General features: G+C 45.7%; 1 protein-coding gene across 1 annotated transcript; it reads left to right on the top strand.

Moving 5' to 3' along the window:
- Positions 1–297: 297 nt before the first annotated feature.
- On the top strand, positions 298–22,560 carry SLC39A6 (solute carrier family 39 member 6). Its single transcript, XM_080920152.1, has 10 exons — positions 298–577; positions 2,183–2,956; positions 4,372–4,555; positions 5,661–5,830; positions 7,151–7,369; positions 13,219–13,324; positions 17,290–17,667; positions 18,895–18,975; positions 20,313–20,503; positions 21,381–22,560. Exons 2-10 carry the CDS (start codon positions 2,192–2,194, stop codon positions 21,531–21,533), a joined length of 2,247 nt encoding a protein of 748 aa, XP_080776278.1. The 5' UTR covers positions 298–577; positions 2,183–2,191; the 3' UTR covers positions 21,534–22,560.
- Positions 22,561–24,924: the final 2,364 nt, after the last annotated feature.

Genomic DNA, 24,924 nt, shown 5'->3' with positions numbered 1-24,924 from the left:
GACGCCCCCTCCGCAGGCCACGCCTCCCGGCCACGCCCCCGTCTGCTGGCGTGGTTCTCTCCCATAGCCTTTGCCTGCCTCGCGCATCTCTCTGACCGCTTCTCCGCGCGTGAGCCAGGCCTGACCGCTGTATGCAGGGCGCTCTCGAAGGAGCTCGTGGTCCCGGACGGTTCCATCGGGCCTGGCTGCCCACAGCGGACTGGACGGGGCCGCGGTCCTGGCGTGGAGCGGAAGGGCGCGCGGAAAGGACCCGCGCCCACCCCTCCATCGAGGCGAGCCCGTGGTGTCTGAGAACACGCGGAAAAGCGGATCGGTCTTGGCAGACCGGGCTCCGGAGCTGCACTGCGCGTGCGCCACGGTGCTAGCAGCGGGAGGCGGCGGTAATTACCGATTGTCCTGCTCGGAGGAGGCGCGGCAACCCGCGGCCGAGGGGTGGCCCGGCTCATGATTCTGCCGCTGCTCCACGCCTCGTAAAGGCTTCTCGGAGACCGGGGCCGCACGGGTTCCCAGCTCCCCTCGGACCGCCCGCGGGGAACCGAACCTGCGCGCGGGGCCGGGCGGCGGGACACCAGGAGAGGTGAGTTCCGCAAGACCGCAGCGAGGCGGCAGGACGGAGCCCCGCAGGCCTGGATCCACATAGACGAGGGTGCTGGGACCAAGCCGGGCGACGAGAAGGGATGCTGCGAGGGCCCCGCCTCACGCCCCACTCGCCCTGGATAGCGGCCCTTCCCAACTGGGGGGGGGGGGGGAAGCATATAGGTTTGGGAGCCCCAAACAAAGAACTTTCTGCGATGGTTTTTAACTTTTCACCCTCAAGGAAGCTTACTAACGTGTTTCATTACGGGAGTCCTCATAAGCAAGCTCTGTGCGCTTTTCCGTTTTTCTCCACTATCCCCCTTTTCAAGGCCTCTTCATGTGGCTTGTTTGTTTCTTTCACTCACAGAGACTTGGCCTGTGAGGAGATTCGGGGTCTCCGGCTCTCAGCATCTTACCCTGGCTCCAGGCCAGATCTGCCCCACCCATCTGGTGACTTTCTTCTCCCCCTGGGAATGATTTCTTCATGAATCTTTTTGTCTATCACATGAATTCTCAAAATGTGAGGCCCCAAAGATTGTTGTCAGGATTCTGGTCCTACATGGTTGTGTGTGCACCTAGTATGATAATCAGCACTTGGGCAACAGAGGAGTTTAACAAGCACATCCACTCTGTGTTCATCCTTGCAAATAGATATTACTGGCCTTTCAGATGAGGTTATGAATGTGAAAATGTGCCAAGGAGCAGCTTGGAATATGGTGGTCTGTTTCCCAGTGCTCCTGTAGGGTTCAAAATCCCTTGGTATCTTTTACTAGAGACATGTGTTGAACATCCATCCAAAAATCTGACTAAACTAGACTAGACTAGACCACTTCCGCTGAACTGAATTCTGCTTTTCAAGTTCCACTTGAAAAGGAGGTCAGGCCTTGAGTTTCAGGCATTATCTGAGAACACATTCTCTAGCTAATATGTAGCAGCCGAAGGACAACGCTGTGTGTTGTCCAGAAGCTTAATTTCCTTGTTCAAAGAACTATTATATGATCATTTGGAAGAATTGGGAAATCTGGATAAACTGCCATGAAATCAGGTCTGATTGAGTGCTTAATGGGGTTTGGAGTTCTCGTGTGTGTGTGTGTGTGTGTGTGTGTGTGTGTGTGTGTGTGTGTGTGTGTGTGTTCATTCCAGTCTGTTGAAGATGGGTAGGAAATGACCTGATCCACACAACAACAACAAACTTAGTAAAATTATGTAGGTAATAAGGAACATGATTAAAAATTCAGATTGTCAGTTGAGACTGTTGTTTCTACTTTTTCCTCTTGGTAAAGTGGTGGCGTTGGCGGAAGTGGCTTTGGCCTGTGGTTCTCAGGAAGAAGCTGAAGGTGTGGCTGGGAGCACATGGTTCTCTTCCTCCTTCTGTAGCTTTTGCAGGGTTAATGACTTGTATCTTTGCACATGAACTCCCCTGCATCTGTTTCAGGAGACCCCCAAGCCTGTAGTTCCCATGTCTCCACAGTACCTCATACTGTCCTAGTCAGAACTAAGAGTGCTGTGGAGATGGTGATGGTGTAAGTAGGCATCAGTCTTGAGCATGACGTTTCTTAAATTGTTTTAGAAGTATGGTAAAGAATTTCCCCTGTGTCTTTTCTAGGAAGGTGCAATGGCCACAAACTTATCTGTAATCATGATCTTGACCTTTGCCCTTTGGGTTACAAACCCCCTTCATGAACTACAATCAACAGCTGCTTTCTCTCAGACCACTGAGAAAATTAATTCACATTGGGAATCTGGCATTAATGTTGACTTGGCAGTTACCATGCAGCGACGTCATCTGCAGCAGCTTTTCTACCACTATGGAGAGAATGATTCCTTGTCAGTGGAAGGCTTCAGAAAATTACTTCAGAACATAGGCATAGATAAGATTAAAAAAGTCCATATACACCATGACCACGAGCACCACCCTGACCATGAGCACCACCCTGACCACGAGCACCACCCTGACCACGAGCACCACTCTGACCATGAACACCATTCCCACCGTGGTAAGAGCAATCGGAAAGCCTTTTGTCCAGACCTTGACTCTGATAATTCAGGTAAAAATCCTAGAACCAGCCCAGGGAAAGGATCTCGCCCAGGAGAGCATTCGAATGGTAGGAAGAACGTCAAGGAGCATGCAAGCTCTAGTGAAGTGACCTCAGCAGTTTATAACGCCGTCTCTGAAGGAACTCGCTTTCTAGAGACAATAGAGACTCCAAAACCTGGGAGACGCACCAAAGATATAAACCCTTCTACCCCACCCAGCATCACAGAGAAGAACCGAGTGGGCCGGCTGAGCCGGCTAGCTAGGAGGAAAAGCAACGAGTCTGTGAGTGAGCCCAGAAAGAGCTTTATGTATTCCAGAAACACAAATGACAATATTCAGGAGGTAAGATAAACGCTGTGCAGTATTTAATGCGCCTGTTTGTCCCCTCCCAGGGGTGAGTGGGAAATAAAAATAAAACAGTTGTTTTAAAAAGGGGAGCTTTTCTTCCTTCTCAGCAAGGCATTGGCTCACAGTGTGCAGACTGTGTTGTAAACATACTTGAAGAGCAGCTCAGAATAGTACTGGATTGTAAACATCCTTGAGGACTAGCTCTGCAGGAGAATAGTGCTGCCTGCTGAGTTTTCCTAATACAGGGTTTATCATCACTAGAAAGATGCCAAGGTTAGTTGTAGAGAAAGTCTTTATAGTAATGGATGAATAATACGAATAAATAACCAGTGGGGGATCTGAAGAAGTGAAGAAGTTTTAGTGACAAGCACAGTTGAGGTGCTGAAAAGAAGAGCAGTTTCATGTCCCTCTGTGGCAGAAACAGCCAACAGTGACTTGTGAAGTGATTGAACTTGGAGCAAGTTGGACCAAGACTGTCAGGTAGTTAGGGTCCCAGAACGTGTGAATTTCCTAAACTAGACTTTGCAGCACTACATAAATCACTTCAGCTGGTCAATATCAGGCAACAACAACAGCCAAAGTATCAGTTGTTAGTCTCCGATGATCAGAATGTAGCTACACCATATATGACCATGGAGTTTGGAGTTATTGTAGGAGTGGCCATCGCCCTGGCAACACTGGCAATGAAGTTGTTTTGAGTTGTGTTGGTGAAGAATTGTGAGAATCTGAAATGTGTTTGTAGATGAGAAATAGATACTTTTTAACCAGGTGAGCTTTTGGGGTGGGGAGGAAGAATGCTAAATTGCATAGAGGAGCTTCTCTTCAAACTAAGCTTGCCGTCCAATTAAACTGTTGGACGCATCTGCCTGCTGGGGCAGGTTTGTTTCATTAACCAGCATTGCCCTCTTCAAGAGTCATCTGTATAATTTAGTAATCTCTCTTTGCAGGGAATCATTCGGCCAGGCACGTAGACAGAACAGAGCTGAGTTTTTGCAAGCACTGTCATAGCAGGGGGAGCAAAACATGCCTTGGGCTTGTTTAGGCCAACTCAGAGAGAGCATTAGTCCCAAAACCTATTTCTCAATCTCTAATGAACCCCATTTCAAAATTAAAGCTCATTTCCTTAATAACTTTATACAATGAGTTAACAGGCTTGTGAATCTCCACTTATCCCCAAGCTTGTTCCACAGGAGGTTGTCTCCCTTGGAGAATGACATACCATCATTGTGACATCGTATCTTCTTTGGGCTATTAGAAGCAAATTCCAAAGTGCTGAAAGCAGAGCTGATTTTAACTGGCATTAATTTTATCAACAAACTAAAGAGTAGGGGTGATGAGTCAGACTACATTTTAGAGTCTTCCACTGGGAATTTCTGTCTGTGACTTTTTTTCCTTCTTGTTTCCGTCAGTGCTTCAATGCAACAAAGCTGCTGACATCCCATGGCATGAGCGTCCAGGCTCTGCTGAATGCAACGGAGTTTAACTATCTCTGTCCAGCCATCATCAATCAGATTGATGGTCGGTCTTGTCTGATTCATACAGCAAGTGAGAAGAAGGCGGAAATCCCTCCAAAGACCTATTCTTTACAAATAGGTACAATTGCCTCTACTACCTAAGAACCATTTCTAGTAGATACGCTTGTACTTTTTATATTTGAGACTGTTTTCGGTATAGCTCTAGATATAACATCTTAGTGGTTATGAATATTTAATATATTTTAAAAGTTGTTTACCTCTTTAAATAGGCCTGGGATGGGGGCGGGGAGGGTTTGCACTGAAGAGATGGCTCAGAAGTCAAGAGCACTGACTGCTCTTGCAAAGTACCTGGTTCAGTTCCTAGCACCTACCTGGTGCCTCACAACCATCTGTAGCTCCAGTTCCTGGGAATCCAATGCTCTCTTTGATCTCTGAGAGCTTCTGCATGCATGTGGTGCCCAGACATACACTCAAGCATACACACATATGTATAAGAGAAAACAAATACGTTTTTAAGTAAATAAAGCCTTGTATGTTAACATCTGAAATCTCAGCCTTGGGGAAGCTGAGGAAGGTAGATTGTGAGTTCAAAACTGGCTTTGTCTGTCCGTCTATCTGTCTCTCTGTCTCTCTCTGTACACACACACACACACACACACACACACACACACACACACAGGAATGAGAGAGTGAGAGGACCGTCTCAGAGTAAAGAAGGGAAACAGAGTGGGGAGGAAGAACACTATAGTAAGGAAGAAAGATGTTTTAGAAATAGTTTATAAGGAAATTAGTGAGTTCTAGTTTTTTTCCCTTTCCTGTTTCATAGCTTAGCTGTTCTAGGATGAAAGCACTCATTGGATCCTGAGTTCATCCTTATAAGTTTTTCTCTTCCTTTAACCACCATTTGAAGATTTTTCTACTATAGCCAGGCCTTTAATGGAAACACACACCTTTAATCCCAGCCCTCTGGAAGCAGAGAGACAGGTGGATCTCTGTGAGTTCCAGGCCAGCCTGCTGTACATAGACCCTATGTAGACTAGGATTACCCCTGATCTTCTTTGTGTGCGAGGTTCTCCGTCTGGACCTGCAACAGGATTCGGTGAGGGTGCCATGGTCCTAACTGCCCTGGGTTCAGCTGTGTTGCTTACATGTTTAAAGCCATCGTGGGAAGCCTCTCAGTTTATAAGTTACATGACTTTCCTCTGCTCTGATTGGTTTGCCAGCCTGGCTTGGTGGCTTCATAGCCATTTCCATCATCAGTTTCCTGTCTCTGCTGGGGGTCATCTTGGTGCCACTTATGAACCGAGTGTTCTTCAAGTTCCTGCTGAGCTTCCTCGTGGCACTGGCCGTCGGCACTCTGAGTGGCGACGCTCTGTTACATCTTCTCCCACACGTAAGTTCCAAGGCTGGCCCATCCCTGCTGTGATTTATTGTTTCCCGTTGAAAGTATGAGAGCTGGCTTTGCACTCAGACTCCTGCCGTTGGCAGTCATCAGAGGTTAGAAACTCTGAAAAGTTGGTTTTATAGTGTATCTGATCGCCTGTAGGACGGTGGTACACATGGGGGACTTCTGCCTTTCTGTTTTGCTTTGTTGCTTGTGTCCGTTGTAGACTCTACCAAGTTAGAGTAAGCTTTTTGAACTCGCTAAGGGAGAGAAGTCCTGCTTGGGTCTGAAGGACTCTGATAGCTGCCGCAGTGGGAACTGCTTGTTTAACTGTGGTTGTCATAGACTGACAGTGTGTGTGCCTCTTCATGTACCAAGAAACAGAGGTTTTCTTCAAAGCTGAATCCGTGTGGTTAGAAATTCATCCTTCATGACCTGATGACTTGTTTCAGTAAACAGGCTTGATAAATCCCCTGCAGGAAGTGTTTGGAGGCCCCCTTTTCCACTTCTCTTAGAGGGTGGAGGATGTGGCTTATTGATAGAGCACTTGCTGGGAATGAATAAAGCCCTGGCTTCAATACACAATACAAAGAAAAGAAAACCTACAGGTTTTTCAGTTTGGTAGAAAGGGGAAGCTATTCCTTTCTAGAGCACTGGCAATCTCATGTTGGATTCAAAATGAAAACTATTCTGAGTGGCAGTCTCCCTGACTACCAAATGACAGGTGTTTAGGCATACCATCTGCAGGCAGTGGCCTGTACGGAGCGGGTACCCCATGCCCCATGTCTTTGTGAGATGCTGCACACCTGACTAGTTTCCTGTCAAGTAGCATCGGCTAGGTACTGCTGCAGGCTGCAGATGTAGTGCACAGGTTCTCAAAGACCTGCATACCCCCACCCCCGTTTACTGACTGAGCCTCTCACAGGCTGATCTGATCAGCCTAATATGAGCCTTTCAAGTGGGACCTGTAAGTCATAGATACTGTGCATGTTAAGTCTCTGTTTATGTGGCCATGGTAACTTGGCAGACGTTGAGAATATTCTGTTTCTAAGTTATGGTGTTCAATTTGGCGTGTATCTGCCCTTACGCCAAACAGCCCCACCCTGTTAAGTACATAGCAGATAGTATTCAGTAAGCTCTGGGTTGCTAGTGAATTGTTCTCTTTATTTTTTCAATGCCTCCTTGATACTAAAGTATTCCACTAATAGCTTACTTCTGAATTATGTTATATGCTGACATCTGAATTATGTTATATACTGATATCTGAATTTTGTCATAGTCTGACATAAGAAACCAGCGAATTAAAAGCTGTGTATCATTTCCCTTTAGTCTCATGCAAGTCATCACCACAGTCATAGCCATGAAGAACCAGCAATGGAAATGAAAAGAGGCCCCCTGTTCAGCCACCTGTCAGCTCAGAACATAGAAGAAAGCTCCTATTTCGACTCCACGTGGAAAGGTCTGACGGCTCTAGGGGGCTTATATTTCATGTTTCTTGTGGAACACGTACTCACGCTGATCAAGCAATTTAAAGATAAGAAAAAGAAGGTAAGACTACACAGTAACTGAGGACCTGCTATGTATCAGGCACTTACTTAGAGTTGCACTCTGTCGTTAGGTAGCCTTCCCAGACTGTAATCTCTGTGGGAGGCATTGAGTACCTTTAAGGTGCTTTGGACCCCAGAGGTATTCAAGTAGAACTTCTGCATCTTGATAACCCTGAAGGAGAAGCCTCCCTCCCTCCCTGCCTGCCTCCCTCCCTGCCTCTCTCCCTGCCTGCCTGCCTGCCTGCCTGCCTGCCTGCCTGCCTGCCTGCCTGCCTCTCTCCCTCCCTCCCAGCCTCTCTCCCTGCCTCTTTCCCTCCCTGCCTCTCTCCCTGCCTCCCTCCCTGCCGGCCTGCCTCCCTCCCTGCCTCTCTTCCTCCCTGCCTCTCTCCCTCCCTGCCTGCCTGCCTGCCTGCCCCCCTGCCTCTCTCCCTCCCTGCCTGCCTGCCTGCCTGCCCCCCTGCCTCTCTCCCTCCCTGCCTCCCTGCCTCCCTCCCTGCCTCTCTCCCTCCCTGCCTGCCTGCCTGTTGCGCACATGCGTTTGAATAGAGACCAGAGGTTAACATCAGTGTCTTCCTCAATCACACTTCACTTATTATTTGAGACAAGTGTATGCTTAACCTGGAGCTTGCCAGCACGTAGCTAGGAAACCCCTGAGATCCTCGTAGCTCCATCTCCCTAGCACTAGGCTCACAGGCACACATCACCACCCAAGCCTCAACCATGACATTTCCAATCTGCTTTATTCCTTGTAACTCTTGTGTATACATGCACACACACTGGTATTAGCACAAATGCTGTGGATACATCATCAGTATGTGTTGGAGCTGTGATTAATAAATGTCATTGGTTTTAAATTAATTGTTCTATAGCTGTGGTTCTGCTGTGTTTCAAAGGATACACGACTTACAAACGTATCCTTTGCAAACTGTACTATAAAATAGTCCGAGGCCAAGTGAGGCCCTTTCTGATAAATAAATAATACCTTCCAGGTTTGGGTGGTGTCCCTCTAACCTGATGTAAGCAGCTCTGTCCGAAGACTGACAGAGAGCTTTGGAAACAGTGCAAGCAACATGGGGGCTTGACTGTAATACCAGTGCTTCAGGCCAGCCTCGGCTGCCATAGTCAGCTGAAGAGCAGATGGGCTATGTGAGACCTGTCTCAAAAACAGCTTAAGTTGAGGCCAGATAAATGCTCATTGCCTGATTCAGAATTGGGGTGGGATGATTCAGTATCAATTTTCTTTATGGCTAGGCGGTAGCTCGTCTACATTTGTGTATTCTTTTGGTTTCTCTAAAATTGAACAAGAGGATGCATACTTATAGAGCTTTCTGAGTATAGATGCTAGATTTTGAAAATATTGCATGGACACCTTACATAAATTAGCCTTTTTTTTTTTTTTGTCGGAACTTGCCTTCATATCTTTTAAAGGCATTCAGCTTCTGTGCCCACAGAAGTAACTATTCTCACCATCATTTTGAGTTTGAACAACCTGTAATTAAGTTGTGCAATTATACAACCAGCATAGCTGGCACGGAAAGTCTGAGAATTGAGTGTAGCTGGCTCTGCCTGAGCATCAGGCTCACGGTGGGAAACAAGCACACCCGGGAATGTTCAGCCTTCGGAGTTTACACTCAGAGCACTGTCCTGTGCTAAACACCCGCAAGCCCCAGGCGTGGGCCTTGGAGGAGAAAGTATCAAGAGTTTAAGGCCATGATGAACCACATAATGAATTTCATGGCAGTCTGGACAATATAGGGAGACTCTAGTTTCAAAAAACAGATCTAAAAAAATTATACACTGCAAATGTGAACCCTCTGTTTAATGATGAGAGGGAAGTAAATAAAAATAACGTGTTCCTGAGCTGGGCATGATGTCACATGCCTATGACCTTAGCACCTGGAAGACACAGGCAGAAAGATTAAGATCTTAGCGTCATCATCTGCATAACAAGTTTGAAGCCAGCCTGGGCTCTGTGGGTCTCAAAGGGCAACACAAAGAATAGCTTCTAGCTTTTTTTTTTTTTTCATTTTTAAAATACTTAATTTATTTTATTATTTTATGTGTGTGAATGCTTTGCCTACATGTATGTATATGTACCATGTGTGTGCTTGGTGCCAGTGGAAATCAGAAGAAGGCATGAGATTTCCCATGTCTAGAGTTACAGGTTGCTGTGAGCTACCATATAGATGCTGAGAATGGAACCCAGGTTCTCTGCAAGGGTAACAAATGCTTTTAACCCCTGAGCCAACTCTCCAGCTCAGCCATTTCACTTTTATGTCCAGAGTCTTTGTTCCATGTGGCGGTTCCAAGACATGTCCATATATACATGTCTATCCTTTGGAATTATTCTTAGCTTTACAAATAATATGCCAGAGAGCATATTAAGAGAATATACTGTCTTAGGGCCCCATGTTTGTTTTCTAGCGTCCATGCAGGCCAGCTTCAAGTCACTTGTAACTACAGCCCCAGGAAATCTTACACCCTCTTTTGGTGTCTGCAGGCACCTGCACTCACTCATGTACACATACCTACACAGAGACACATCATTAGAAAAAGTAAAAATAAGAATATTTTAAAATCTGTTCTTTTTTTTATTTAGGGAATACTTGGAATTTGGTTTGTATGGCTTTGGTTAATTTTTACTCTACTTATTTGTTTATTTACTTGTTTATTTTTTTGAGACAGAATTTCTTTGTGTGGTCCCTGACTGTTTACTCTCTCTGTAGACCAGGCTGGCCTTGAACTCAGAGATTTGCCTGCTTCTGCCTCCTGAGTGCTGGGAATAAATGTGTTAGCCACTACTGCCTGGTTGTGAGGCTTTTTTTTCCCCCAAACACCCTAATTTGTTAATATCTTTATTTCAATTAGTTTCAATTTTTAAAGTATGTTTATGTGGGGGAGGGCATGTGAAAGCCAGGACACACAGGAAAGAGGGCAGTGTGCAGTAGCCATACACCCAGGGTCCCAGGGTTAGAACTCAGGTCAACAAGCTTAGCAGAAAGTGTCTTTCCCACTGTGCTATCTCATCAGCCCTAGTTTTCAATCTTTACCTATATTTTACCTAACCATCCTTTAGCTTGGCACCCTATTACTAAGTAAGGCTGTTATGTAAAATATAGCAGCTTATTTTCTAACTATAGTTCACTAGTAAATGATGAACCATGTGTTGTGCCAGCATCTTTAAGTGCAACAGTAATGTGATCTTTATACTGCTGTGAATCGTGACAGGGAGACTGAGTATCTATTTTAAGGCATCCAGTAGAATGCAACATAAGCATTGAAGATCCAGGGTGTCTGCCCTGTGCAGTTCCCTCTGTCCATCTTGTGTTTGGCACATAGCAGATGATGATAAATACTTATGGAACAGAGAAAAATGAAACACCCTGAAGCAGCAGAACTATTCCAGATAGGCTTCACCAAGTTTAGAAACATTAGCTATTCTGTTCCCATGTTAGGTTTCAATATTGGGTTTATTTTTGAAGAGCGTTCAGGTCTTAGTGTTATGTCTTAATTTCTTTTCTCCCTCATAAAGATAAATGAAGTAAAATAAATAGAGTTTAGTATGCATTATGAGTGCCAGAAACTCGCTAGCCCTTATCATAGGAGGGCATTTAGTTGTTAGTGTAGAGTCTGAATTTCAGTTGGGGTTTCTGCTCATGCTCCACTGTGTACTTAGAAGTCTTACAGCAGTTGGACGTCACATATCGTTCCAACCAGTGGAAGCTACAGCTCTCACTGGGAACCAGAGAATCATTGTGACACCCACATCCCTCTCTAGATCCAGCCAGACTGTATTAACTGTGTCCACAATCTCTGTCCCCTCTCCACCCAACCGTTTTTGCTGCTGTTGTCATCCAGGCCTAGTTATCCCTCTCTGAGTAGAAAAGTCACTCCTTACCCAGCCTGTTCACATGATTTCCATTCTTCCCCTTGCTGCATTTCACAGAGCAGGCAGGGCTCTACAGCTCTGCTCAGAGTCCTCCAGTGACTTCCCATTGCTTTCTAGACAGAGACCACTCCCAGCATGCTCTGTGTTACTTGGCTTCGTCAGCTGCAGATTCCACTCTTCTGACCCAGCCACCCTGGGGGGGACAAGGGGCAGGCAGGCCTCTTGGGGTATCGTGAGTTTCTTTTAGCTCCAGAAGAGAGGTGGATCTTCGCTGTTTGAGGGCTCTCTCTCACACTTAAACTACCTAGATCCCCGCCTCTCTGTTCTTCACTCCAATGTCCTGCTCACCCTTACATTTTGGTTTAGCTGCTGCATTTTTAAAGAACCCATCCTGAAACTTCTTCAGGCCCTGTTGTTATATACCCTAATAATTCCCTGTGGTTTCCTTTCATACAATGTATCAATGATTACAAGCAAAGAATTGTATAATCCTTATCTGTAGTGAAGCGTAGGCCTCTGGTAACAGCTACACGGTAGCAGCAGTAGTGACAAGGGGTGTCTTTCTCATGCAGATAAATGTAATGCAAATAATACAATTTGTGATGACTTCTATAATTAAAGTATTATCTTCCACATAAGTAGATGATGCAGGCTTGTTTGTTCTGTGAGACCTCTGCAACATAAACGTTGCTCAGACTCGCATAGGGACCCTAGCCCTCAGAGTGCTCACAAAGCTCAGTAATAGTTCCTGAGGCTCACACCCAACCCCAGGACACAGAGAGGGTGTAATAGACAAGACAGAGAGCCATGCAGCCTTAGCTACTGACATCTCAAACCCTGGGTGGGGCGGGGCGGGAAGGGAAGAACAAAAGGAGAAAAATTCTGATGGAATGCTCAATGGTAGACTGCTTGCCTAATATGCACGAAGACCTGGGTTCTATCCCCATCACCACACAAAAATGTACAAGAAAGGAAGATGGCTTTCTAAAAAGATTAAGTTTTTTTTTTAAGGATCAAAGTTTTTTTTTAAACTGATAATTTCAAGGCTAAATAATAAATACTTCAAAGTAAAACAGGAGAGAGAGATGGCTCAGTGGTAAGAGCACCTGTTGCTCCCACAGAGAACTGGGGTTTAGGTCTCCAAATCCGTGTCAGGCAGTTCCAGTGCCTTTACCTGGCCTCTCTGGGCACACAAATGAAAACTAGGACTGGAGAGATGGCTCAGTGGTTAGAGCACTGACTACTCTTCCAGAGATCCTGAGTTCAAATCCCAACGACCACATGGTGGCTCATAATCATCTGTAATGGGATCCGACGCCCTCTTCTGGTGTGTCCGAAGACAGCTACAGTGTACTTACATATAATAAATAAATAAATCTTTTTTGAAAACTAAATCTGTTTGTTAAAATGTTATTGATGTTTTACTAGGGATACTTTAGGTGTATAACAAAAATGTATGAAAAATGTGGGTCTCAATGTCCAAGAAGTGGCCAGAGGTAAGCATGCATGAAGGAAATGTCTGTAACTGGCCCACAGTGCATACATAACAGGTGGAGTTTGTGGGATTTAGCGTACGGATGGATCATCCCAGGATCTGCAACATTCCCAGGCCTCATGTGCCCCAAGATGTGTGTTTCTAACCCTGACACATGAATCCATACTGCAGTAGCTGGAGCGAGGCTACAGAGGGAGAGTAACTGTGGTTACTCTTTGCCAGAAGTCCATCCTGGGTTAAACAGATAGTGACCCCATCCTTGGATGCCTTTTATTTCAATCCAGGTTGCCTTTTCTGTGTCTTTTGCTTACCTGGTTTTTGACTGGTTGTGATGCTCAGGATTGGGACCCAAGGTCCCATCTCCATTAGGCAAGTGCTCTAGACCTGAGCCACGGGTCCAGCTGTATCGAAAGCTGTCCACAGAAGCAAATCAGCTGTTTCAAAATGTTTTTGCTGGCTGTTTCAGAATCAAAAGAAACCTGAAAATGATGAGGATGTGGAGAGCAAGAAGCAGCTGTCCAAATACGAATCTCAGCTTTCTGCAAACGAAGAGAAGGTGGATCCAGGTGAACGTAAGTCCTCCAGGACTTGATGATGCTGGGACATGGCATCTGGGACCATTTGGGAGAGATGGGACCATAGCATCTTCATTTGCTTGTTTTCTAAAGAATCTCATGGCTTTAAAACATTGTCCCTAGAATGCTCAGACGAGGGTCTGTATTGGGTGCTGGGAGCCACCTGAGAGGCAGGGTTAAGACGTGGCTTGCTCTAGTAGGCAATTCTCCGCAGGCTTGGGATCCACAGGATGACTGGTGCCCAGGGAATGAGCATGAGGTAGAGAAGGCACTGTGAACTTTGGAGAGGAGGGGTGGAGGGCACATGCAGCAGAGATCCCGGGTATTCGGGTGCGGGTTCTCCTGTACAAGGCTCCAGGCAGGACAGTCTCCTAAGACACTTGGTCCGTGTGACACTGTTTATTTGCTACAAAATCCAGAACTGAATTCATGTGAGCAGGTGTTGGATGTAGCCAAGGAATATGGGTCAGTGTTTCGAAGGCCTCCCTCCACACCTCTCATTGAGTCATGAGGAACTGCCACAAGAAATCACTGCTGGAGGGTTCCTGTGTGGTTTTCTGTTTTATGAATTCTTTCCCTGGGGGAATAGAAACAAATGCTTGCTCTCCCAACCCGCCCAGGACCTGGCATCAATGACAAACTCAAGTATTGACTTCACCAGAGCCTAACTTGGAGAATCAGTGAACTTCTAATAGGCAGCCATACAGCCCACAAGTATCAGCCAGTGTGAACGGTAATCTCCCCATAGCTGCATAGATGGAGTCTCCCTTCAGTTCACCTTCCACCCTCCATTTATTCCTCCAGCTCCAGATCCTAAAGCTAGATGCAGTTAGGGCAGAGTTACACCACTGGCTGGCATCTCAGGTGAGAGGGCAACATACTCCAATGCCTCCTGCTGTGAGGGACTGTCAGTTATCCACCCGCTCCGTGCTCAGTCGTGAAGGTCTCAGCTTAAAGCTGTGGTGTTGGTTCAGGAGCTATGTCTCCAGGAACTTGGCGCAAACCTAGTGACACTGTGCTTTCACTTCCTTCTGAAGTGAGGGCATGTGAGGCCACGGTGAGTGCTGCTTTGCATCACGATGCGTTCTGGGGAAATCTTAATGGGTCATGAATCTTCTGGAAGGAAGTACCCTTGTTACGCACAGACAAGCAAACTTCCTCTTAGCTAACAAAAAGACTTGTGTTTCTTTGTTTTCCACAGTTTTAAATATAGTTTTAGGGTTTTTCTCAAATTCATACTCTATCACTAGAGTTAACTGTTTTCTAATGTGTCCCAATATCCCCAGAGAACAGATGGTACAGCCAGGCCTGGGGTGGCAGGCCTCTAATCCCAGCATTATGATCTATCTCCACACAGGAGGACTGGGAGTGTGAGGCATGGGCTACATAGCAAAACTATGAAACAAATAAATAACCCAGAATATTTAGCACAGCATAGGAGCACAACAGATAGTTACTGACTAAGGGTGAAAACCTGCTGCCTGTCAGTAAGTTTCCCCTGCACTTTTCAGTATACTGTGTAAGGGCTGGTTTTGTGTCAACTTGACACAAGCTGGAGTTACCAGAGAGAAAGGAGCCTCCCTTGAGGAAATGCCTTCATGAGATCCAGCTGCAAGGCATTTTCTCAGTGATGAAGGGAAGGAGGGCCCATTGTGGGTGGTGCCATCCCTGGGCTAGTAGTCCTGGGTTCTATAAGAAAGCATGTTGAGCAAGCCAGGGAAAGCAATCCAATAAGCAACACCCCTCCATGGCCTCTGCATCAGCTCCTGCCTCCCAAGTTTCTGCTCTGTGTTGAGCTCCAGTCCTGATTTCCTTTAGTGATAAACAGCAATGTGGAAATGTAAGCTGAATAAACCCTTTCCTCCCCAACTTACATGATGTTTTGTGCAGGAATACAGATCCTGACTAAGACATGCTTTTATCTAAAGAGCAAATAAAACACGTTGACTCTTTTTTCTGTAACTGGTCCTTCTTCAGCATTCTGAATGGTCTTCAGTGGCATTTGTAAGGACAGGACAAGCAGGTCAGGGATGCCCTCCAGAAAACTGGTAACAGTGTGCAGGCCTTACTGTTCCAGTCTCCTTTTCTTTGTCCAAACAGATAATACATGTGGACTGAGGGCAGGAGCCACATGCCCAGCCAATAAATGTTTCTTAGTGATGATGATAAAGTAATTCAGATTATTTTGCTGTTACTGTTTTCCTTCAATTTAGTCATTTAATGAATATGAAGGCAGCTGATAGGGCTACACTTTTTTGTTTGTTGTTTTTTGTTTTCTATGACAAAGTTTCTCTGTGTAGCCTTCACTGTCCTGGAACTTGCTCTGTAGAACAGGCTGGCCTCCAACTCAACAATGATCCACCTGCCTCTGCCTCCCAAGTGCTGGGATTAAAGGCATGTACCACCACAGCCCAGCATGACTTTTTAAAATGAGAATAAAGACTCATCTTTTCAAATACAAGGAGGTAGAAGATCTTAAGGTATAATGAGAAAGGCAGTTATGGAAGATTGATATTTCAAATTCTTTGATTCAAAGTTCAGTTGGTAGTTCTTGCCTAGCATGGGTTCTGTTCTCAGCACCACATAAAAGCAGGCTTTATGCAAGGCTGTAATGACAGCATTTAAGAAGTGATAACCGGTATCAGGAGTTCAAAGACATCCCCTGCTACATAACAGTCCAAAGGCTAGCCTAAGCTGTACACACCCTCTCTCAGAAAACTGAAGTAAAAGCTCTGGGCCTGGTTTTGATGGCACTGGATGGACCCTGTATTCCCAAGTCTGGGCCACTCCCACCTGGTCCTTCTGCCCCTCGTAGCTGGGAAGAGGATCTTGTTGCCCACCAAAAGCTGTGCCTACCCCATGTCTGTGGCGCACTGTTGAGCGGCTTTGTTGAGACTGAAATTTTTAATATTCCCAACTTTTAAATCATCTCTCAGTTTTTACTTTATAACAGTCACAAGTCTGACTCACTGACAAGAAGAGGAATAAAGACTAGCTTATCTGACATGGGCTGAGTTTCCAGATGGGCTGTGTGGATAGTTACGGTAGAAGTTGTTTTTTTTTTTGGGGGGGGGGGTCCAGTTTGTAAAAGTGCTTTTACTGTCGGACCAAAACTTCAGAGAAAGTGAATAAATAAGTGGAAAAACCACTAGCTTCTTAGTGTTTTGAGAACAGTCATATTCTAATGATTTTTAAACCAACATGCATTACAATTCTGAAAATGTTTCCTATAATTTAAAAAGTAGCTCAGAGGTTAAGAGCACTGGCTGGATCAGTGGTTAAGGATCCAGGTTCAATTCCCAGCAACCACATGACAGCTTACAACTGTCTACAACTCCAGTTCCAGGGGATCTGACATCTGACACCCTCACACAGACAAACATGCAGGCTAAACAATAGTACACATAAGATAAATTAATAAATCATTTTAACGAGTCATTAATAAAACAACTGGATAAAAAGAGAGGGACTAAGGATATAGGGCCAGTGAGATGGCTGTGCACAAGGTGCTTGGGTGTCAAGCCTGGTGCCTGAGCCAGTCGGTGCCCCACTCCATGGAAGGGAAGATGGCCCCAAACAATTGTCTTCTGACCTCCACACACATTCTGTGACCATGTGCCAAACCTGCACACACCAAATAATAAGTATAATTAAAAAGTATAGAATCTCACTGTGTTGCCTGAACTAATCTTGGAGCTCTGAGCTCAGGTGACCCTCCCTCGACCTCTCTAGTGCTACAGTTATGCACTTGAACCCATCCTGAAAACACTATAGTTTACATCTGCAGAGCTCACTAGAGCCTGTGGGCATTCCTCCTCAACGGTACTCTGCTGCTAAATTCTGCAGGGCTGAGAGCTACCAGGCCCCGAGATGGTTGCCATCAGTGGGAACATCTGAACTGTGTTCAGGAGCCCCAGCGAATGTTCATGTGGTCTCAGTGTGTTCTCTGTATTTATCCCTAGGACCTGAAAGCTATCTACGAGCAGACTCCCAAGAGCCCTCCCCCTTTGATTCCCAGCAGCCAACGATGTTGGAAGAGGAAGAGGTCATGATAGCCCATGCACACCCACAAGAAGTCTACAATGAATATGTGCCCAGGGGCTGCAAGAACAAGTGTCATTCACACTTCCATGATACACTGGGCCAGTCTGACGACCTCATTCACCACCATCACGACTACCATCACATTCTGCACCACCACCACCACCAGAACCACCACCCTCACAGCCACAGCCAGCGCTACTCTCGGGAGGAGCTGAAGGATGCTGGCATTGCCACGTTGGCCTGGATGGTGATCATGGGCGATGGGCTACACAATTTCAGTGACGGCCTTGCGATTGGTATGCCGCCACATAGCTGGTCCTTGCTGGTTACCCTGGAAATAGGACATTAAATGTCCTCTCAAATTTAACAAAAAAAAATAGATTGGTTTGCATGAGGATGTTGACTTCCAAAATTATCAAAATACGTCTTTTTGTCTACTTTGTGATAATGAAGTGCTTAGTAAATGTGGGCTGCAAATCAGTCTCAGATTGTGCCCTACCTATTGTCTAAGCTGTGCTTAAGCTGGGCTCTACCTCAGTGCTAGAGCGCTTACCAGTGTGCAGAAGCCCTGGGTGTGAGCCCTTGCATCAAACACACGAAAGTTGTTCTTCATCCGTGAGTTCTTGAGATCATGGCTTAAACATGAGTGGTTGTTCTTACCTGGCATACATGAATGCCTGCGTACATATGAAAGTACTGGAAAGTAGGCAGCAGAGGCGTTTCAGCCAGGCCTTAGCCGTCTGGAGTCTGCTTAGGCTGATGGAAGGAATGTCCCCATGGTCAGTGGAAGGACTTAGCTTTTTAAATGGAAAGGGATCTGTCTTGAGTTTCCTGTGGAAAGGAACTGCTCATCCACAAGTCTGATAATTGTGAAGTCCTCCGAGGCCAGTGAAAATGCTTATGTACTTCTGACTGCAGAGGGCTTTCTTTTAATCTAGTTTATATTTTCAGCTCATGGTTTTATATGGTAGCAGTCCCTTCTCAGGTTTGTAGATGCGGGCTCATTGCTAGACAACAGAACCTTTCCTTCCCTGTTGCATATGCCTGTGCTTCCCGGGGGCATCTAGGCCTATTGAGATGTGCTCTGAGATTCCTCATACAAGATAGGGTTGAGGCCAGTGAGACGGCTCAGGGTGTAAAAGCACTTGCCACCAAACCTGCCTGCCTGAGCTCAGTTCCTAGATCCACAAAGGGAAAGGAGAGCACAAGTGCCGTGCTCACATACAAGTAAAATAATTTTCTGTTCTTATTTATTTTTTGGTACAGGGTCTCTCTATGTAGCTCTGGCCTACTTGGAGGTCCCTATGTAGACCATGCTGGCCTAGAACTCACAGATCCTCCATCCTCTTCCTCCTGGACATGATAATTAAATGTGTGGGCCACCATGCCCAATTTGTTTCTTTAAGTAAGAAGGTAGAGGTTGAGCTAGAAAGATGGTGCTTGTGCACAATGTAATGTCACTGTTTTTGTGTACTGACAAGCTTTCAGAACCTGACTAGCCTTTGCTGACTTCATTTACACAGGTGCTGCTTTCACTGAGGGTTTGTCCAGTGGGCTAAGCACCTCTGTCGCTGTGTTCTGTCATGAACTGCCTCATGAACTAGGTAAGAGACGTGTGGGAGCAGCCTTGGCTCGGGGAGTGAACCGTGCTGCAGACACTTCTTCACAGCCAGTGCCCTCCTTATCCTTCCTTTCTGTGCTGGCACACTGGGGTCCTACAAGCACGTGTACTTGACTGTCATCCCATCACTTGGGAGGTAAAGGCAGAAGAATCAGGAGTTCAAGGTCATCCTCATATACATAGTTTGAGACCAGCCTGGGCTAAGTAAGACCCTGTTTTCCAACCCCCAACTCCCAAAACCCAAATAAACCAGAACTACAGCATATGCAGGAATATCTCTTAAATTACATCAGGAAGTTAGCAAAGGCTCTAGCTTGTGTGGTAGTAGCTCCAAGGTAGGGCACTAGCCTAGACTGTATGACGACCTAGATTTAGTGCCCAGTACCACCTAAAGGACAGGAATGGATGGGTAAGAGCACTGTGCCCACCTGAGGACCTGAGTTCAGATCCCAGCACTCTATTCCCGGGACCCCTGTGATTTGGAGGGTGGAGACAGGAGGGTCACTGGAGCTTGCTGACTGCCAGGCTGGCTGAGGGTTCAGGAAGGGACTGCCTCGGAGGGTAAAGTGGAAAAGGACAGCAGGAAGTCTTGGAGCTGAAGGAGCTGGTGACTGACACTTCTCATTTTACTACAATTTGAAACCTTCCTTCATCATTTGGATCCCAGTTCATGTTTCTTCTCATGGGCACACGTTCATTCATAAGCAGGCAGTTTTTACTTTAGTTTCTTGGCACACATCCCACCATTCAGAGGGCCTCCCGCCTGCCTGGCACAAGCTATGTAAGCTCCTGTCTCCCTTTGTTCTCAGTTCTCAGTACTTCCTGGCCCGTGAGGCCCTTAGCCATTTCCATCTCCATACCCAGTGGCTCTTAGCGATTGCCTCTGTGGGCTGCTGACCGTTCCTGCGAGTCCACAGCACCCCTCCCTCTACTGCCAGGTGTTTTCTTGTTTGTCTTAGTGTTTCTGAGATTGCCTTTCATGTAGCTTACCGTGTGACTGGGGTAGCCAAACTGCTACTGCTCCTGCCTGTAGCTGCAGGGTCAACCCCCAGACAGTGCAGGAACACAGCCGGGCACACATGCACTCACTCACCATCACTAACAGAAGCCTTCAGACAATGCTGCAGGAAATAATCATTATGTTTGTAAAACTGTTGGACCTGCTAATGCTGTTCTAGCCCAGAATATTTTCTTTCTTTTTATTCCCCTGGGAAAAGGTCAAACTTTTTTTTTTAATATCTGGAAAATCTTGTAGATATGTGTCAAAATTATCTTCAATGACTTTAACTTTTTTTGTTTGTTTGATTGTTTTTGTTAAAGGTGACTTTGCTGTTTTGCTAAAGGCTGGTATGACCGTCAAACAGGCTGTGCTCTATAATGCCCTGTCAGCTATGCTGGCCTATCTTGGAATGGCAACAGGGATATTCATTGGGCATTACGCAGAAAATGTTTCTATGTGGATATTTGCACTTACTGCCGGCTTGTTCATGTATGTCGCTCTGGTTGACATGGTAAGTTTCCAAGACATCAGAGGGCATTGACTAAATAAAACAGAAGTGTGTGGTAAGAAGTCATCGCAGGGTCTGGGGAAATGTCTAGGCTGTTAAGAGCACATACTACTCTTCCAGAGCCCAGGTGTAGTTCCAGCACCACATCCTATGACTCAACCCCATGTAGCTCCATCTCCAGGAATCTGAGCCCTCTTCTTGGCTCTGTAGTCAGTGTACAAATACAAACCCACATTCACACAAATAAATATGAATAAAATTAATATTTTTTATTTAAAAAGTTATTGCAAAAATGGTGCTCGTTCCAGTGATGAGTTTTGGGGATTGTGGAGCCAGAAGGATGATGGTTGAGATTGTAGGCGCCCTCTGAGCTCATTGTCTTTCATTGATAACCATTTATACACCTTTTGCCTACCCAAGGATTACCAGGAAGCACATGAAAACTCCTCCCTTGTAGAATCAAGCCCTGGATTGTCCATAAACTCACAGTAAGCCCAGCACAGGCCACATATTGTCAACAGGTTTTACTTAAAATGCCCTTATTGACAGAATTCCCTTGTCCACCCAATGCTTCTAAAGCAGTCTTTCTATGTTTGCGTTCTGTGCGGTGTGAGAGCCACCTCTACATCAGAAGTGAACCGTAGACCTGCCTGCAGTACCTGAAGCAAGGAGGCCAGCATCATCTTTCACTGAACAGTGGTAGACAGTGGGTGAATGTTTACCTGCTTGGAACCGCAGTTGTCATTGCCCTAGTCAGCCGCTATTCGTGTAGTCAGTCAGGTGTAGGACACTGACCCGCACTGTACCCAGCCCCACGCTGTCCTTCAGGTTCTTTAGTCTGGCTGTTCTAAAAGCTAACGGTTGCTTCTGCCTCTTTCAGGTGCCTGAGATGCTGCACAATGATGCTAGCGACCACGGATGCAGCCGCTGGGGATACTTCTTCCTGCAGAACGCTGGGGTACTTCTGGGTTTTGGAATTATGTTACTCATTTCCATATTTGAGCATAAAATTGTGTTTCGTATAAATTTCTAATTAGGTTCTAAACCCTAGAGCAGCTTAAAGAAGTGTTGCTGTTTGTGGTTCGAGTAGACGGTAGAAGTGTGTTCATATGCTGTGATACACAGCATTTAAAACTAGTGGTTTTTGCAATTTTTCTATCAAATTTGCCATTTGTTATGCTTATAAAGTCAAGTTCCATTGGGTAATATAAAGGTACGTCTTAATATTTAAGTTATTCTGTTTTGGAAATGTAAATTTTATGTGCGATCCACCAATATTACTGTATGTTTTGGCATGCCATGTTCTGTATATTTTAGAGAAAGTGTCTTTAATGCTCTTTTGTACAGCTTTAGCATTAGTTCCCTGCTGGAGTTAGGCCCCTGCTCATAGAGAGAAAGAATGGCCATAAAGCCCGAGACACCAACAGGTCACAGAGTGTAGCCAGGAAATAGGACAGGACGACTGAGGAGGTGTATATTGCTTCAAAAAAATCACAAGATTGGTTATAATGTAGAGAGGGGAAATTCTAGATGTGTTTTAAAGAGCATGTTTAGTTCAGAGTACATTCGTGAACATCTGTCAGGTTGTTAATGTTCCTATAAAACAAGTGAGCACTTTTGATAACTTCATCTGGTTGTACATTTGTATAATAGAGAAGTCTAAATATATTAATCCAAGCAATGTGTCGCTTGGCTGAGAAGTGAGGATTTTTTTATCTGTATTTGGGGCTGGGCCAGATGAGTAACTAGTGTGTGTCACCAAAAGACTTGGTTTTCACCAATGTAAGTTACACTTGAAGACTGTAGGAGGGGGAAGGTTCCAGTTCTAGGCTTCCAAATGGCAAGCATTAAAACCTTGATCCATGAGAGGACGTTAAGACCTGTTTTGAAAATATTTTGACTTCTTGGATTCAGAAAGCACTTAACTCTCTCTCTTTCTCAGTTCTTTAAAATGTCATTGTGAACAACTGTCCTTTGATGTATGACACTGTAGCTACATTAGGGTTGTCTGTAGCACTGTCTAGATGTTGCTTTCTTAAAAAATAAAAGTGTCAACTCAGTGTCAGGCTCTGTTCTTTCTTCTTACCTTCTTAGCCGCGGTTAAGCATGCAGCCAGGGAGTGCTGAGTCTGTTCACATTGTCTTCAGAACTTGTTTATCTTGCAAGATAAACTAGACCCATTAAAAACTTCACCCAGTAATCTCAGCACTTGGGAGGCAGAGGCAGGTGGATCCCTGTAAACACAAGGCTAGCCAGGTCACACAGTCAGACCCTGTCTCAATACAAAATGTCTCCATCTCCTTCTACCCACCCTGGTAACTATTTTCCTTCATTTCTGTGAAGTTGAGGTGTCCGAGGACTGGAGAGATGAGTCTGTGGTTAGGAGCCCTTACTGTAAGCTCAGTGGGAGGGGTTCACAGTCCCAGCACCCACATAAAGAGGCAGGCATGGCAGTGTACTCTTGGGTCACCCCACAAGTGCAAGGGCCAGAAACAGCAAGATTACTGGGGTTTGCTGGCCACTAGCCTAGCCCAAACCAAAGTCTAGTCAGAGACTAACACAGGGCTCCATACGCATATGCGTGTGCATGTTTACGTACACGTGTGCAGACACCAAAACTTACAGTGTCTAGTAGTTGTGTCCTCAATAGGAAATGTCCCCTATACAGCCGTGTTTGAACACATGGTAATGTGTTTGAATGGCTGATGATGGCATTGGGATGATGATGAAGGGAGTGGGGTACTCGAGGTAAACGCTGATGTTTTGTATTCTAACCCACTTCCTGTTTGCTCCCTGTGTCCTGAGTGCAGATGCAGTGTGACACAGTGTGACACCCAGCCTCTAGCTTCTGTCACCAAACCGTCCCTGTCTCTTACCATGTCCCCCAGGCCTCCATGAGACTGTCCCTCTGGCAGTTGGCCAAAATCAAACCTTCCTCCATTAAGTTGAGGTTTTGTCAGAGTATTTTTTCACAACAGAAAAAAATAAAAATAATTGTTCTTTTATGTAATAATCTAGATTAAAATATACCAGCAAGTTTACTTACATATTGCTTAATTGTATAGCCTTACTCAGTTTCTGAGTTCTTGATTTCAAAGGATGTTTTAAAAAACCATGATTCATAGTTGGACCCCAGCTTTCTCTAACTTTGGAGGGGAAGGTAGATGAGTGCATCTGAGCATACAGGTATGCACACAGGTGTGTGCATATACATGTGGGGGCCAGGAGGTCACTTTGGGTGGCTTCCAAAGTCATTCACCATATTTTTTGAGAGAGGTTTTCTAACTAAACCCGGAACTCTTAGATTCAGCAAGGCCAGCTGGCCACAGAACTCCAGGGGTCTGCTTCTCTGCCCTGCTAGTACTGAGACTACAGGTGAGCATCACCACACCTGGCTTCTTACATGGTTGCTGGGGATCCCATCTCAGGCCCTCTGGCTTGTATGGTATGCACTTTACCCACCGAGCCACCCGCCAACCCCAGCTGTCCCTAACTTTGAACCAAACAAACAAAAAGAGAAACAGTGCCTAAAGATGGAGGAGTGTTCAAAGTATTATTAGCCACTTTCTAAATAGAATCAGAACAAGTGAGCAATACCCCACCTCCTACTGTTGTCAGACTGTGAAACCATCATTTCTTTCCCCTAGTGCAAAGGGTTATGGGTAACAGAATGAATTGTTAGAGAGCCTGCTGGAAAGGGAAAGGCATTTTCTTAGCTAACTGACCTCTGCTCCAGAGAGCCACACACAGACCAGCTGTGCAAGGCGAGGGTTCGTGTTCCTTGTCTGTTCTGAGACTCTGAAGCTGAGCCACATACAGACCAGCTGTGCAAGGCGAGGGTTCGTGTTCCTTGTCTGTTCCGAGACTCTGAAACTGAGAGCACACACAGACCAGCTGTGCAAGGCGAGGGTTCGTGTTCCTTGTCTGTTCTGAGACTCTGAAGCTGAGAGCACACACAGACCAGCTGTGCAAGGCGAGGGTTCGTGTTCCTTGTCTGTTCCGAGACTCTGAAGCTGAGAGCGCTGGCCCATGGAAACAGCAGGACCCTCTGCAGTTCTCGTTCCAGTTGGAACGTTGAAGCAGTTAGTTCTTGTGTTTCTGTGCAAACCAGAAAGGAAAGCCAGGACTGTAGAACAAGCCAAAGTAGATGTGGAGGTGACTGAGAGACCCACCAGCTCAGAGACCACTGAAGGAGGTGACTCTCTTCCCGCTGATACAGTTTAACAGTATGCTTTCCTCCTCGGTACTTGTTTAACCATTTTCAAAAGATTTAATGTTATATTTTCATTTTTGTTCAGTTTAAAGCTAATAGGATTGGGGAGTAATATATAAATCCAGCAAGTTAGATGAGATGGAACAAGTTTGTAAAAAAAAAAAAAACAAGAATTACTATACCAATGAGCAACTGGCTATAAACTCGGACA

The sequence above is a fragment of the Micromys minutus genome (genome assembly GCF_963924665.1).
Source record: "Micromys minutus genome assembly, chromosome: 8".
Taxonomy (NCBI): Eukaryota; Metazoa; Chordata; class Mammalia; order Rodentia; family Muridae; genus Micromys; species Micromys minutus.
The sequence above is the reverse complement of the archived record's forward strand: the minus strand, read 5'-3'. Positions and strand labels throughout refer to the sequence as shown.